Raw genomic sequence first — 16760 nt, 5'->3', positions numbered from 1 at the left:
TGTCTGTTAGCAAGATAACTCAAAAAGTTATGGAAAGATTTTAATGAAAAATCAGGAAATGTTGATACTGGCACAAGGAACAAATGCTTCAGTTTTGGTGTGTGTGGGGGGGGGGGGGCATGACTGATCTACCTTGGTGGGGTCTGCGCTCTCCGAGTGCTTCTCTAGTTACCTCTGCCAAGGAATGGTGGAGGTTCTGTTTTCATCGGGGTTTGTTTATTTGTTTGTTTGTTTGTCTGTTAGCAAGATAACTCAAAAAGTTATAAATGGGTTTTGATGAAATTTTCAGGAAATGTTGATACTGGCAAAAGGAACAGATTCTTCAATTTTAGTGGTGATGGGGGGGGGGGTTTGAGCTGCCTTGGCAGAGGTCTGTGCTCTCCGAGTGCTTTTCTAGTGTTTTTGTTTGTTTGTTTGTTTGTTTGCCTGTTAGCAAGATAACTCAAAAAGTTATGGATGGATTTGGATGAAACTTTTAGGAAATGTTGATACTGGCACAAGGAACAAATGATTAAATTTTGGTGGTGATCAGGGAGGGGGGGGATGGGGGGCAGATTATTTGTTTGTCTGTTAGCAAGATAACTCAAAAAGTTATGGAAAGATTTTAATGAAAAATCAGGAAATGTTGATACTGGCACAAGGAACAAAGGTTTAAATTTTGGTGGTGGTGGGGGGGCGGAGGTCTGCACTCTCCGAGTGCTTCTCTAGTTTCCTCTGCCAAGGAATGGCGGAGGTTATGTTTTCATCGGGGTTTGCTTGTTTGTCTGTTTGTTTGTCTGTTAGCAAGATAACTCAAAAAATTATGGATGGATTTGGATGAAAATTTCAGGAAATGTTGATACTGGCACAAGGAACAAGTGATTAAATTTTGGTGGTAATTGGGGTGGGGGGGAACAGATTTTGATGAAATTTTTAGGAAATGTTGACTCCAAGAGCTACACAGGTGAAGGTGCCAATTAATAACAAAGAAGTATTAGACTAGAACAAAGATGCAATCACATAACCCACGCATATTGCACAAACCCATATGCACAGGACTCGTAGATAGTTAAAAGAAACATGCTAGCAATAAATAACAATGACAAAGAATAAAATACAACAAGATAAGGCAAAAGATAAGAGATAAGACCATGACATTATTGCTCAATCCGGCTACTTCTTCATGAAACATTGTTCAAAATCCTGATTGTGGTGGACACGAACAAGTTTTTAAAGCGCTTCAGTTTACATTTGGGGACTCTATTACCTACCAGACAGTAGGAGTTCATACTCAGGGTAAAGGATATGAGAAGGATCAGATAAAGCTAGATAACTTCAATTTGTAGAAAGCTGTAGGAACCCTGATAAAGTGCAACTAGTGTTTCTTAAAGGGGTCATATTTTGCTAAACCTACTTTTATTAGTCTTTGGTTCATTTATTTGTGTATTTGGACCCTAATAGTTCATAAAGTTTGAATTTGAACCCTCCAGGTGCTGCAAAGCTATCTTTATATTCATTCCGGCAAAAATCGAGTGGATTTCTACAACCTGTTTCAATTCCTGCTTAATTTGTTACGTTTATATCTAGTTACGTCACAACATTTGCACATATAAGAGCAAAACTTCCGACGAACATTTCTCCGGGTACGACACATTTGTTTATCAGCAGCAGCGGTTGTAGTAAAAACTGAAAATATGTCCAAACTTCGAGCCGATTACCGAAAATGTTCAGTTGTTGGTTGAATGGGACAGAGCAGCACAGTCAACAACATGGAGGGGGCGGGGCCTGAAGTGGCTCATGTGCATTTAAAGGGCCAGCGCTCAAAACGACCTTTCTGATGTCATTTAATCAGTCAGTCAATTTATTACAAAATTATTACAAACAATCAAAATCAACAATTGTAATAGGATACACCAGAAGCAGTCCTCAGCTTAGACGTGATGAGAAACACAATTTACATTATAATCTTTAACCCTTTCATGCATGAATTGTGAGAACCTTAGTCAAGATTTTTTTTGTCAGTGTTTTTATTCCTCCTTAGGCATGAAAAAAACAATGCGATCAAGTTTTTTTTCCTATGGAGTTACAAAAATATCCACGCATTTAATTTTTGAAGTAAAGAAACATATGTTTAAAACCCAATATCAGAAAGTGATATGAAAACAATGAAATAAAAACATTTTTAATGCTGCCAATCTGATGTCTTCTCACATTTTAACATATTCTGATGGTAGTAATTACTCATTTCATGGACATAATATGCAAGAAAAACTTCTTGTCTAACAACTAACAATTGATTTACACTTAAACATGTCACTGCAGATCAGGTTTATCAAGAACAGCACAGTTACAGTAATGGTCTGAATGTCAGTGTATGGGATGGTGCGTAAGTGTTCACTGTGTTGGCTGATATGGAACTAAAACAACAAAACCCATGAATATACCAGAGAACAGCTGGAGAAGAACTGTCCACTGTAGTGACCTATGCATGAAAGGGTTAATAAATTACATTACTCAGAAATAGGGTTGAAAATGAACCTGTGGAGTTGAATTAATGAAGAATTCAGACCCAAGCAGAACATTTACAGTTTATGTAGACCACAGGGAAATGTTTGAAAATGCAGAATTCCATTTAAAAAAGCTAAATATCACTGCTTTAACATTATTTTTGCACTGTAAACAGGTTTACTTTTGCGTCATGACCCACCAGTTGAATATCACAGTCTTAAGGCGGCCTTACATTGTGCGAGTTTAGAGACGATTTCTCACTCGTGCGACTATTTCTAAGATCGGGCCAGATGTGCCTCTAATCGTGTGTCGTGCTTCGTGCAGTGTACAGGGGGTAAAGAGAAGCGATTAGCACCTCACGACCACCTCACGACCAGCAATCATGTGTTCGCAAGGAAAACGGAGCTGTTTGAAATCCTCCTCGCTCCTCGTGAGGGTATCGTACTGTCAAAGCAGTGCCACGAGCCCATGTGCCTCAAATTCTCACACTGTGCATGCGCGAATACAATAATAGCCAGCTACTGTAAGCTAATTCTAAGCTAACAGTAGCTGGCTATTGGCCTAGTGCAGTTTAGCTTTTGCAGCTTACCTCTAGTTCCCTTTGCTGTAGGATTGACAGCCCATACTGTCCACGTCTGGCCAACCAATTCCTGCACCAAACACGTCACCGTCTTTTCTTCTTTTTTGATTCCCTGCAGATAATGGCACATATTGCCAAAGCAGCTCATTGGTTTTTGTTTAGCGCTACCATTTCGTGACTCACACCAATACACAATCGTCTATGCACTTTCGGATTCTTTGGTATTTTAACGTTGTATTTCCGGATACAACACTTGAACGTGTCATACGTCCTCTGGTGTATGGTCCTACAGCGTGAACAGTCAGGTCGCGTACGAGCATCGGTCCGTACAGTGTGAGAACATGAATCGTGAGTCTGACCTTACGAATGATTCGCACAGTTTGAGATGAAGCTGCGTGCAACGATCGAAATAATCGCACAGTGTATGGCCGCCTTTAGACGCCAATAAGACCCAAGTAAAGGCAGGAATGTGCGTCAGACTCGTCCGTATAGAAGGTTTCTCTGTGGTCAGTGCCGAGCAGAATATCAAAAAGATCTATTTCAGTGAAAAGAATCCACTACATTCCTTCATTCATATGCAGGTAAAAGCTTCAATGAACGGCGCTATCAGGTCACTAATAGGGATCCTTACTTTTGAATGGGCTGTGTGAGCTGCCATGTGTTGCACTTTCAAAACTGTATTGGTAAAATGCCATTTCACTCATGCAGCCCTCATTAATAAAGTCTTTATACTTTTTATCCCTTCAACTTCTAATTTCCTTACCTCAAGGGAGAACATTTTCTTATCATCTCCCTCCGCCATAATTGAATTTGCATACCTATTTATGAATCTTGAGCCTCGAAATAATTAAGTAATGAGCTGGCTGGCATTCACCAAGGGCAGGCCTGGCACAAGTAAATGTTCATTTGAAATCCTTCTGCCTTGAAATAATGATAAGTGACGACTCTTTGTTGAGTATTTGTTCTGTTTGATGAAGGGCAAAGTCAATTGTTCGGAGCTTGTCGTTATGAAATGACTACCACGCGCACTTTTCTGTGTTTTTATAGTGCCATTCATCATTCAAGGTCGACAGTCTGATCGCTGCCATTCATGTGTTTAAAGTTGACACCCTATCTGAATGCCCTCGTACTGTTTTGGACATGTCACATTCATTTCTCCGTGAATGCAAATGGCAGTTACTAATGACATTGAAATGTGTGTGGGGATATAATGAGGTATAGTTTCCAGAGAATCTGTTTCTCCTGTCGAGGGAGATTATCAGGCCCCTGCCCAACAGCTTCTGATGAATTAATTAACATAATTAAAGCAAATCTGCTTCTTCGCTTCCTTCCTGCCAAGGTAGGACGCCTCGCTCTCCGTCGCGAGCTCTCAGGTCGGCCAGGTGGCGTCTGACATTGGAGAGAGAATCAGACACGGCGAGCGGTGTACGCAAACTGTCATACCCGAGAAGGCGAGACGAAAGCAAAGGGGAAGGAGAAAAAAAAAAAAAAAAAAAGTGAAAACGGATAGAAAGTGGTAGAGGAGGGAGGGGCTTTAGCATGTGTTTTGCACCGAAGTGGCGTTCCATGGCGTTGGGCTCTGCTTCGTCAGGCGCTTCAGAGGGGCGGAGCTATGAGCAGTCGCCGCTGGGGGTGATGAAATGTGCTAGGACGGCACCAGTCGTCCCTCTGGGGGCTCGTGAGCAGAGCAGCGAACACCTCTTCACAGGCTGACATGTTCTATGAAAGGCTGATTTAACCCTTCAACGCCCACAACTATTAGAGCAACGACTTCTAAAGGATTTATCACCATTTTCATTCATTTTATTCACATTTATATTAAAGATCCAAGTATAACAACATTCCATTTTGCATTTACATTCTGTGAAATGGGACACCCTGGGAAGCTGAAGAGGTTTAGAGAGGGGCCCAGACACAAAGAATAAATACCACATGTAACAATAACGCAACACATTTTACAGCACAGGTGTCAAACATGCGGCCCAGGGGCCAAATCCGGCCCACCAAAGGGTCCAGTCTGGCCCCTGGGATGAATTTCCAGTCACAAGTGTTTGGTCCTGGAGGATTCTGTTGGGTTTCTGTAAATTGGCTTAGAGTCTGGTTTTGACTAACTCTATATGTAAAGTGTCATGAGATCACTTTTGTTATGATTTGGTGTCATATGAATACAATTTGATTGATTGATTTGTGAAATGCAAAAATTACACTGAAGATTTTAATCATTTTAGTTCAGGGACCACAAACAGACCACTTAAATCTCCAGTAGGTAGGGATGGGAATTGTTAAGAATTTAACGATTCCGATTCCATTATCGATGTTGCTTATTGATGTGATTCCTTATCGATTTTCTTATCGATTCTCATTGGCTGAGGGAATAAAATAGTACAAACGGGTGTGTTTGCATTAACTGTCTTTTATATTTCCATCTCTGCACAGAAAATAGAACATATACAGTTTGTACAAATAATAATAACAGAAGACCCCCGGCCGGTTTGGGGGGTGGGGGTGGGCGTACAGTGAAAGTGAAACTAAAGACTCTTTACTAATTCCTCTATTGCTGTATTTCTACTACGTGGAACTGGTTCAACTCGGCTCGTCTCCCGTTGTTGTGCATCTCATTTCCTTTCCCTTCTTCCCTTCGGAAACTTGTATTTGAGGAGTTACGACGCTTGTTGCCCACACCGGAACCGGAACCAGCCCAGCGTTCACTCTGCCGCTACATTCACAAGCGCTGCTAAGTAGCTTATCAAATTCGTGACATTCCTGTAAATGAATCACATGCTGTGGACAAATGTTTGAGGATATTGGAGGGATTCCACCCTTTTGAAGACATGGAAGCTTTGACAGTGTTCCAGTGGACCTGGTGTGGTCTGTTTAAACCGTTTCTGCCTCAACACCATGTTGGCTAAGTTCTGACCAAAAAAATGCAGTGTACGTGTGACGTCATGGCGCATGCACAACGAAGGTGGAATCGATAAACAGAATCGTTAAGCAGGCAGGCAAATGATTCCAAGGAATGGAGCTACTGGGAACTGGCTCTCAAAAAGAACCGGTTCTCGATTCCCATCCCTACCAGTAGGTCAGATCAGTAAAACACTGTCATAATAACCTATAAATACTCACAACTTCACAACTCCAAAATTTTCCCTTTGTAAATGTAAACGTTTCCATGTCGTCTTACTGTATTTACACTAAAACAAACTAAATTTTCACAAAAACACAAACAACCTCAACAAATATGAACATTTTGAAATGTCTGAAGTATAATTTTAACAATATTCTGCCTGTTATTAAATGTTTTGTGTATTTGTTGATCCACTGTGATTTGTATGTTATAATTTACATGTACAAATGATAAACTGAGACATAATATTGTTAAAATTGCACTTAGTTTTCTTAAGAAATTTTCATTTGTTCATGTTATTCACAGTGTTTTAAAAGATAGTTGGTAAATGTAAACATTTTCATCGCACAATTTTTTTTTTTTTTTTTTTGCTCTGAAACATAGAGGAAAGTTTGGAGTTGACATTATTTATATGTTATTATGTTATTATTTCACTGGACCGGCCCACTTCAGATCAAATTTGGCTTAATTTGGCCCCTCAACTAATATGAGTTTGACACCCCTGTTTTACAATAAGACAAACCCAAAAAAAAACCCCACCCCCCCATTTTCAAGCAACCACAGTCTCACACAGTACAGGTTTACGTGATAAGCACAACGATCCACAGTCTCACTCACATTCACAAAATAAAATAATTTATCACAATATTATCCTCTGCATTTTGAATTTGTCAATAACAATCATGTATTTTCCTATATTTAATTCACTGATTATGTAGATGTTCATAAAAAGTCAGTGTTAATTCATAGGTCATTAGATCAAATCAGAAAAAAAGCTGGAAAAAGTGGCCTTTTCTATAGAATATGTCATTAGTTGATTTATTATTTTAGCTGTTTTTGTTCATTGTTGCCCATTTTATTATTATATGTTTAGGTTGTGACTTGTTTTGTTCAAGTTACTTATTATTTTGTTTATTTATTTTCAGTTTTTTTTTTTTTTGCTTAGTTTTTCACATTATTTATTATTTTGTACATTTTCTATTGCTATTCGTTTACTTTTATTATTTATTTTTTAATATATATAAAGTTCCAATTAAAGTTGAGGGTTATTATGTCAGAAACAGAGAAAACTGAAGAAAAAGTGGCTTTTTCAGCAAAATCTCTCATTAACTGAACATAAACCCAGTGTGTCCATCCACTGTCATTGATCCAACTCCATGGGTTTTACTGGGGAATCAATGTTGTAGAAGATGACGGTGTTTCCACGGTAACTACGGAGCCTCTGAACGTCCAAATGGGTCAAATCTGATGAGCATGAAAAGATGAATAACTGTATTTACACCAATTATTTACATGGATTGATTGGATTAATAGATCAACAGGTATTAAACATTTTAAATCGGTAGATTGTTTTATTCGATAGAGGATGTTTGGGTCTTTATGGGTTAAAAGGCGACTGGAAGGTGGATTTTCATGCATAGATAGATAGATAGATAGATAGATAGATAGATAGATAGATAGATAGATAGATAGATAGATAGATAGATAGATAGATAGATAGATAGATAGATAGATAGATAGATAGATAGAACAGAAATAAAAGAACATATAATAAATGGATCCTTTATGTATGGGACTGTTTTAGAATTCAGCTCAGGGCTACAGTTAAAAAAGCGGTTTTTCATTCAAATCAATGTTCATTTGAATGATGTGGTATCAGTTAATAAAATCACAAGGTCGACTTTTTAATATATGCCTTTTCCTGTAGATGAGTAAAGATTGAGCCTGAACTCCTTTAACTCTGCTCTAACTAATGCACTTTTTGGTCCGTGTTAATAGACAGTAGACTGTTTTCAGGTCAGTCCTTTATATAAACAGCACTAACCCAGGTTAGAGGGCTCCTGGTACAGTTTACAGCTACATGTTCTTTCATATCCAAGAAAATCTGACCCATCCACACTAATCCTGATATTTATTTATTTATTTAGTTCATTCGTTCGTTAGTTAGTTAGTTAGTTAGTTAGTTAGTTTTATTGATTTATTTTAAAAATGGAAATGGTTCAAGCTTACTGATTGCTACTAACTGACTTCTTTGCACAACATAATATATAAATGAAAATTCAAGGAAGCAAAAAATAACTAGAAAAGCACTTGGAGAGCGCAGACTTCCACCAAGGCAGATCAGGTCATGTAAAATACAGTTATTAATACATGTTGATTGACTAATCCTATCAATCCATGTAAATAATTGGTGTAAAATACAATTTTTCATCTTTTCATGGCCATCAGATATGACCCATTTGGATGTTCAGAGGCTCTGTAGTTACCATGGAAACTGTCATCTTCTACAACATTGATTCACCAGTAAAACCCATGGAGTTGGATTAATAACAGTGGATGGACACACTGGGTTTATGTTCAATTAATGATAGATTTTGCTGAAAAAGTCACTTTTTCTTCAGTTTTCTCTGTTTCTGACAATAATCCTCAACTTTGATCTGATCTTTTATGGACATCTACATGATCAGGGAATTAAATATGGGAAAATACCTGATATATACTGTAAAAACACAAAATACAGAGGGTAATATTATAATAAATGGTGATAAATCACTTGAGAAAAGTTAAATAAAGACAAAAAAAAACTTTTTCGGAACTGCCACATGGGTCTTTATGGGTTAAATTAAAATAATTCCAACTGTGATGCATGACCTTGTGGATCCCAGTCCCAGTTCTTTATGGTACATGCACAGACTCTTACAATGTTACCCTTATTTTTCAAGTTCAGGCTTCCAAGTTAATAATAATTTCTATTATTGATTTTTTTTTTTTCAATCTACCAATTAATGATCAGAAACACTGTAAAAAAAAAAAAAAAAAAGTCTCCCATTTCTTCACATTTTCCCACAGCAGTGCAACACAGTGATAATTTTTTTTCTTAGTCGACTGATTAATGATTGCCGCTTTATTTGGCTCATTTTTATGCAGTATTCAGACAGATTGGTCAATGTATTGGTGTCATAACGGTCTTAACTTCAAACTGATTTAATCTTTTACCAATGACGAACCACAGATATTAACGATCCAACTATTTCTCCAGCGAACTTTTCATTTTTGTTTAATTTATGGCTAAAAAAATGCCATGAACTGGCTTGTGTTTTATGGCTGGGGTAAAATGTAGGATCATTAGTGTAAGGATTAGACTTATCTCTTTAAAATTCCTAAGGCCAAACATAATAAAAACATCTTTAAACAGATGAGAACATTTGCAATGTTTGCTGTGATGTTTTGTCTGTTCCCTCACGGCCATCACATGCATTCAGCTTATGTAAAATAATATTTGCTCTTTTCACCCGCAGTTATACTCATATCTTGCTTGAGCTTATGTATTTACACAATAATTAGGATTGTCTTGCCAATTAACGACAGAATGTTTGCTTTGCGTGTCCTGTGTGTGGCTGGTGGCTGTTTGTAGGGGGTAGGGGGTGGGGGTTGAAGTGGGGGTGGGGGGCGTTGGATGGTGGGGTAGCGCCTGAAGGGCGGCCAACAGCATTATTTGTGCAGAGTACATCTGCCATGTCTGTTGTTGGTATTTGAAGAGATGCAAAAATCAGTGGCCTGGAGAAGCTGCAATTGAGCAGAGCATTAGAAATGGTAAAATATGCCGGAGTCAGAATCTCAAAGAGGGGAATAAAAGTACTTCTCCACAGCTTTGGTCTGTTTTGTTTTTAATGACTGACTCTCCTTTCAGACTATATCAGGGGATCTGATGATTCGTAACATCCAGCTGAATCACGGCGGGAAATACGTCTGTGTTATTGACACTGATGTGGAGAGTCTGTCCACCTCTGCAATCCTGGTTGTCAAAGGTAAGAGAAATATTTGATTTCTCCAGCTTGCACTATGTCTACAGTATAAATAAACTAGTAATCTGTCATTGAAACATCTGTAGGAGTCTTCAGGATGTTGAGGGAGATTTATAGAGAAAAATCCTTGAGGCTTCCTGCAGGAAAAGAGAAACATAGATACTGTAGAGCTCATGTTTAACCCGTAAAGACCCAGAGCTACTTCTGTGTCAGTTCCCAAATGATTTTTTTTTCTTTATTTTTTCACCTTTTTTAAGTGATTTACCACCATTTATTCTAATATTATGCTCAGTATTTTACATTCTTAAGTGTAAATCAGGAATTTTCCTACATTTAATTCAATGATCAGGTGGATGTTCATAAAAGCTCCAATTAAAGTTGAGGGTTTTTACCTCCCCCCCCAAAAAAGGGGAGGTAAGGGGTATTGGTTTTTGTCTCAGTTTGTTTGTTTAACACTTTAGCAGCAAAACTATTGAATGAATTCATATCAGATTGGGTTGATAGATTGACAGTGACCCAGAACAGATGTGGTTACATGATCAGTGAATTAAATATAGAAAAATACACAACCTGGAAATATAGAAGATAATATTATAATAAATGGTTATAAATCACTTAAGAATAGTTAAATAGATCATATTGAACCTGAGGCAACAATTGCAATATTTGGCATTATATTACATTCTTTTAACCAAAAATCTAAAAACCTGATTGCCTTCACCACTCTTCTAGCTCGTAGACTAATACGACTAAAATGGAAAGATAAACAACCTCCAACATTTAAATCTTGGTTTCTGGATCTTTTACATCATTTAACATTGGAAAAAATCAGATATTCTATAAGAGGATGTGCCAATAAGTTTTTCAGTACCTGCCAACCTGTTCTGAATCCCATAAAAAAGGTAGATCCTTCACTTATTCCAGAGGAGTCTTATTAATATGAAAATGTGACTAATATCTGTGTCCCTATTTTTATTTGTTATTATTATTACTGTCAATTATCTTTTTTTTTTTTGTTTGTTTTTTTTTTTGTTTGGTGCAACAGGGTGGGGATGTTCATGGGTTTGGGATTTTAAAAAAAAGAAATGACAGTATTATGCTTGTCTGTGACGAGATATGCAATAAAAAACACTTTGAACAAAAAAGGAATAGTTAAATAGAGAGAAAAATTATTTTAGGTACGGCCACAAAAATACCACTGGGTCTTTATGGGTTCAATACAATAATCCTAAAATAACATTATCCCTGAGGGGGGGGCAAGGGGTATTGTTTTTGCTTCGATTTGTTTCTTTGTTTGTTAACACTTTAGCAGCAAAACTATTGGTTGAATTCATACCAAACTGGGTTTATAGATTACCATTGACCCACAATTAATGTGGTTAAAGTTTGTGAAAAGTAGGTTGAAGTTCAAATTTTTTATCAAATTTTAAAATCTTTTTTTTTTTTCCCATTTACTTATAATGGGCGAAATTTCACATGTCTATATAAACACCAATTTTGTTTCAATTTACTTCAAACTTGCCACATACAGGGGTTGGACAAAATAATGGAAACACCTTAAAAAATCAACAAAATATAATTTAATATGGTGTAGGTCCGCCTTTTGCGGCAATTACAGCCTCAATTCTCCGAGGTATTGATTCATACAACTTGTGAATTGTTTCCAAAGGAATTTGAAGCCATTCTTCAGTTAGAATACCCTCCAACTCTTTTAGAGACGATGGCGGTGGAAATCGACGTCTTACTTGAATCTCTAAAACTGACCATAAATGCTCAATAATGTTGAGGTCTGGGGACTGTGCCGGCCATACGAGATGCTCAATTTCATTAGAATGTTCCTCATGCCATTCTTTAACAATTCTAGCTGTATGGATTGGGGCATTATCATCTTGAGGTGAAGGTGTTTCCATTATTTTGTCCAACCCCTGTATATAGAGGCAACTGATATGTTGACATCAGTACATGCGTAGACATGATGTCATCAGCTGGATCAATGCCAGAATAAGCTACAATATGTGCAAGGGGTGGGGTTTGTGTTGCCTGGCACCACTTGTATCAGAAACAGAGAAAATGGAGGAAAAAGTGACTTTTTCAGTCAAATATAATAATAATAAAATACATTTTATTTATAAGCGCCTTTCAAGACACCCAAGGACACTGTACAAGATAAAACAAACAATCCATAAAATACAAAGAAATAAACAGATTAAAACAAATAATTACTATTTATAGAAATGAAGTTGTAGAATGGAGAGTAGAGCTTATGGGGGGTAGGCTATTCTGAAAAGGTGAGTTTTGAGTCTGGATCAAATCTCTCATTAACTGAACATAAACCAAGTGTCTCCATCCACTGTCATTGATCCAACTCCATGGGTTTTACTGGTGAGTCAGTGTTGTAGAAGATGACAGTGTTTCCATGGTAACTACAGAGTTTCTGAACATCCAAATGGGTCATATCTGATGACCATGAAAAGATGACAAACTGTATTTTACACCAATTATTTACATGGATTGATAGGATTAGTGGATCAACAGTTGTTAAACTTTTTATATCACTGAATAGTTTTGGTCACCAGTGGATGTTTGGGTCTTTATGGGTTAAGTCTCATACTGTACTGTTAAGTAGAAGTTACACACATGCCGTACACACAGCGTGGTATGTGTTCCTTCCTTCCAGCTGGGCTGAGGATTCATTGATATGTGCTGGGTGTATGCAGCCCACTGTGCGGGCCTATCTCTGGTGATTTACATTGGTATTCATGCCCTTAACAAACTGTAATAGCTGTCCCAGGTGCTTTGAGAAGGCAATGTTTATCACAGAAAATGACTATAATTGGCTCATTTACACATCGGCAAAATATCATGAAAAACATTTGAATAATGGAGCAGCAGCGCAAACAACACCAACATGGTAAAGCCAGAGCCGTAAACACGTCTTCTCTCACCTCCTTTATTCTTCTCACTGGTCTTTTTTTTTTCCTCCCATTTTTGTAAATTATTCCATCCAGTGGCTCTTTGACAATCCGGTGATCCCATGTTCAGTAAGCACTTTGGAGAAGAAAAAGCCTCCACGTGCACACGCCAAGGACGAGGCCTTAATTAACGCCGCACTTGTGGCCTTGACGCGTAGCCGAGGCTTGATGAAGGAGGGGAGACTTCTGGAAATGGATAGGACCTCTGGAGAAGTTCACATGCTGCATATTCTCTGATTGATTCAGGTCCGCCGGGGCCTCCGGATAAGGTATCGGTGGAGGAGATCACGGACAGCACCGCCCAGCTCTCCTGGACTCCAGGAAGAGACAACGGCAGCCCCATCACCGGCTACATCGTCCAGGCTCGGACGCCCTTCACTGTGGGCTGGCAGGCTGTGGACACGGGTAACAACCACTCAAACATGTCTGTAGCATCAGTCTGCACATGTCTGTTAGGTTTTAGTTCACTGTCCAGGAGACCATGAGCTGTTGTGAAGGCCGTGTCCATCATCGTCTTCGTCGCCATCTTCGTCAGCAATTTCTTCAAACATCTTCTTCTCTGAAACTACTGGTCGGATTCATTTCAGTTTCTTTACATAGCTTCTTTGAGACAATGTCTACACAGTGTGCTCACAGTTTTTAGATTATTTGATGTTTGAATTTTTGAAGAAGAAAAACTGTTTTTCTTATACTCGTACCTCATGCTCCTACACACCTGTCCCCTGAAGACATTTTAGGTGTGCGCTAACGTATTTAAATTTTTGACAATTTCTTTGAATTATTAAAAATGTGCCTTTACTTATAATGGTCCATATTTTGATGCTTGTAACATGTAAATGATTACAGATATCAATATAGTTCCTATTCATCACTTATAGAAGTCATATATGGACTTTGATTGAATTAGTTGAATTCTCCTCCAGTGAAAGTACCACCCACTTCACTGATAGTAATAGATAATAGATAGTAAGCCATATATGGACTTTCATTTGGGTCCATGGTAAATATATGTCGAGGCCCAAAACGGAATCTGGCCCGATTCAGAATCGGGCCGGCCCAGAATGGAATTCTATTCTAGGCCGGCCTAGAATGGAATCCTGCTGCTATAATGTTATTTTTATACCATGTTTAATGCAAATGATCTAAATTATTACAAAAATGAATACATGGAATTTGCAAATATGTGAAAAAAAAAAATGCAACAAACAACATTTTAATTGTAAACTATAATACACTTTATTTACAAATAGAACCTAGTGGTACTCCCCACCAATATATGGTACAGTGAAATCGACTGAAATTGACAATAGTTACTCAGGGTATGCAAGACTGAAAATGTAAAATTATGACAAATTATGGAATTATGGATCATTTGCTTTAAACATGGTATAAAAATAACATTATAGCAGCAGGATTCCATTCTAGGCCGGCCTAGAATAGAATTCCATTCTGGGCCAGGCCGATTCAGAATCGGGCCAGATTCCGTTTTGGGCCTCAACATATATATACTGTTTTTTGCACACTTTTCTGGTGCCCACAGCGCTTTTCAAAGCCTCACATTCACCCACACACTCTTACACCAGTGGGTGACTGCTGCCATGCAGAGGCACCGCCAGGTCCTACTGGGAGCAATGTAGGGTTCAGTGTCTTGCCCAAGGACACTTCGACATGTGGACAGTTGGGGGAAGGATTCAACCCACCGACCCTTTGGTCATTGGACATCCCATTTTACCAAGTGACCCACAGCCGTCCATGACCTTTGCCCTTCAGTGACCTATAAAGGTCAAACTCAAGGTCACCAATGTTTAGATTTCAACAGTCTTCTTCTCTGAAACTTTTAGTCGGGTTTAATTTAAATTTTTTTATGTTGCTTCCTTAGGACAATGTCTACGAAGGTCGTTCACAGTTTTTAAACATTGGGATTTTGGGCAAATTTTTAAAATATTAAAAATGTACCTTTACTTCTAAGGGTCCATATTTTGATGGTTTATCACATGTAAATGGTTACAGATATCAGTATAGTTATTATTGAGTACTGATAGGAAGTCATATATGGACTTTCATTTGGGTCCATGACCTTTGACCTTTAGTGACCTTAAATGGTCAAACTCAAGGTCGCCATTGTCTAGATTTCAATATTCTTCTCTGAAATTATAGGTCGGATTCATTTCAAATTTTTATGTAGCTTCCTTAGAACAATGTCTACAAAGTATGCTCACGTTTTGTTCTTGTTTTTTTATTGATTTTTGGGTTTTTGGCGATTTTTTAAAATATAAAAAATATGCCTTTACTATCCCATGACACATTCTTATGCCTTGGGCCCACTGTTGGTATTCTTGTTCTGAGAATCCATTCCATTCCAATCCAATCCCCTGAAGTACCTCTGTTGGACTTCATTTGTTAAATGGAAATGAAAATACAAATTTGATTGAAAAAAAACAAAATATGTCTTTACTTATATTGGTCATTATTTTGATGCTTAGAACATGTAAATGGTTACAGATATCAGTATAGTTACTATTGAGCACTGATAAGAAGTCATACATGGACTTTCATTTGGGTCCATGACCTTTGACCTTTAGTGACCTTAAATGGTCAAACTCAAGGTCCTCAATGTCTAGATTTCAACAATCTTCTCTGAAATTATAGGTCGGATTCATTTAAAATTTCTATGTAGCTTCCTTAGAACAATGTCTACAAAGTATGCTCACAGTTTTTTTTTTTTTTTAATTGATTTATGGGTTTTTGGTGATTTTTTAAAATATTAAAAATATCCCTTTACTATCCCATGACACATTCTTATGCCTTGGGCCCACTGTTGGTATTCTTGTTCTGAGAATCCATTCCAATCCATTCCATTCCCTTGAAATACCTCTGTTGGACTTCATTTGTTAAATGGAAATGAAAATACAAATTTGATTGCAAAAACAAAAAAATATGCCTTTACTTATAATGGTCATCATTTTGATGGTTTATCACATGTAAATGGTTACAGTTATCAGTATAGTTACTATTGAGCACTGATAAGAAGTCATATATGGACTTTCATTTGGGTCCATGACCTTTGACCTTTAGTGACCTTAAATAGTCAAAATCAAGGTCCCCAGTGTCGAGATTTCAACAATCTTCTCCGAAATTATAGGTTGGATTCATTTAAAATTTTTATGTAGCTTCCTTAGGACGATGTCTACAAAGTATGCTCACGTTTAGTTTTTTTTTTTTGTTTTTTTTAATTGATTTTTGGGTTTTTGGCAATTTTTTTTTAAAATATTAAAAATATCCCTTTATTATCCCATGACACATTCTTATGTCTTGGGCCCACTGTTGGTATTCTTGTTCTGAGAATCCATTCTATTCCAATCCAATCCCCTGAAGTACCTCTGTTGGACTTCATTTGTTAAATGGAAATGAAAATACAAATTTGATTGAAAAAAAAACAAAATATGTCTTTACTTATATTGGTCATTATTTTGATGCTTAGAACATGTAAATGGTTACAGATATCAGTATAGTTACTATTGAGCACTGTTAAGAAGTCATACATGGACTTTCATTTGGGTCCATGACCTTTGACCTTTAGTGACCTTAAATAGTCAAAATCAAGGTCCCCAGTGTCGAGATTTCAACAATCTTCTCCGAAATTATAGGTCGGATTCATTTAAAATTTTTATGTAGCTTCCTTAGGACGATGTCTACAAAGTATGCTCACGTTTAGTTTTTTTTTTTTGTTTTTTTTAATTGATTTTTGGGTTTTTGGCAATTTTTTTTTTAAATATTAAAAATATCCCTTT

At 37.4% G+C, this 16760-nt stretch overlaps 1 protein-coding gene across 1 annotated transcript in view; it reads left to right on the top strand.

The window, feature by feature from the left end:
• LOC115419802 (contactin-3-like) overlaps nt 1-16760 on the top strand; it is a 133558-nt gene that overhangs the window by 80368 nt on the left and 36430 nt on the right. Inside the window, exons 10-11 of the mRNA XM_030134827.1 lie at nt 9883-10000; nt 13216-13374. Of these exons, the coding sequence (XP_029990687.1) occupies nt 9883-10000; nt 13216-13374 (277 nt within the window). The remainder of the gene's footprint in view (nt 1-9882; nt 10001-13215; nt 13375-16760) is intronic.

This window comes from Sphaeramia orbicularis, chromosome 5 (genome assembly GCF_902148855.1).
Source record: "Sphaeramia orbicularis chromosome 5, fSphaOr1.1, whole genome shotgun sequence".
Classification (NCBI taxonomy): Eukaryota; Metazoa; Chordata; class Actinopteri; order Kurtiformes; family Apogonidae; genus Sphaeramia; species Sphaeramia orbicularis.
The sequence above is the reverse complement of the archived record's forward strand: the minus strand, read 5'-3'. Positions and strand labels throughout refer to the sequence as shown.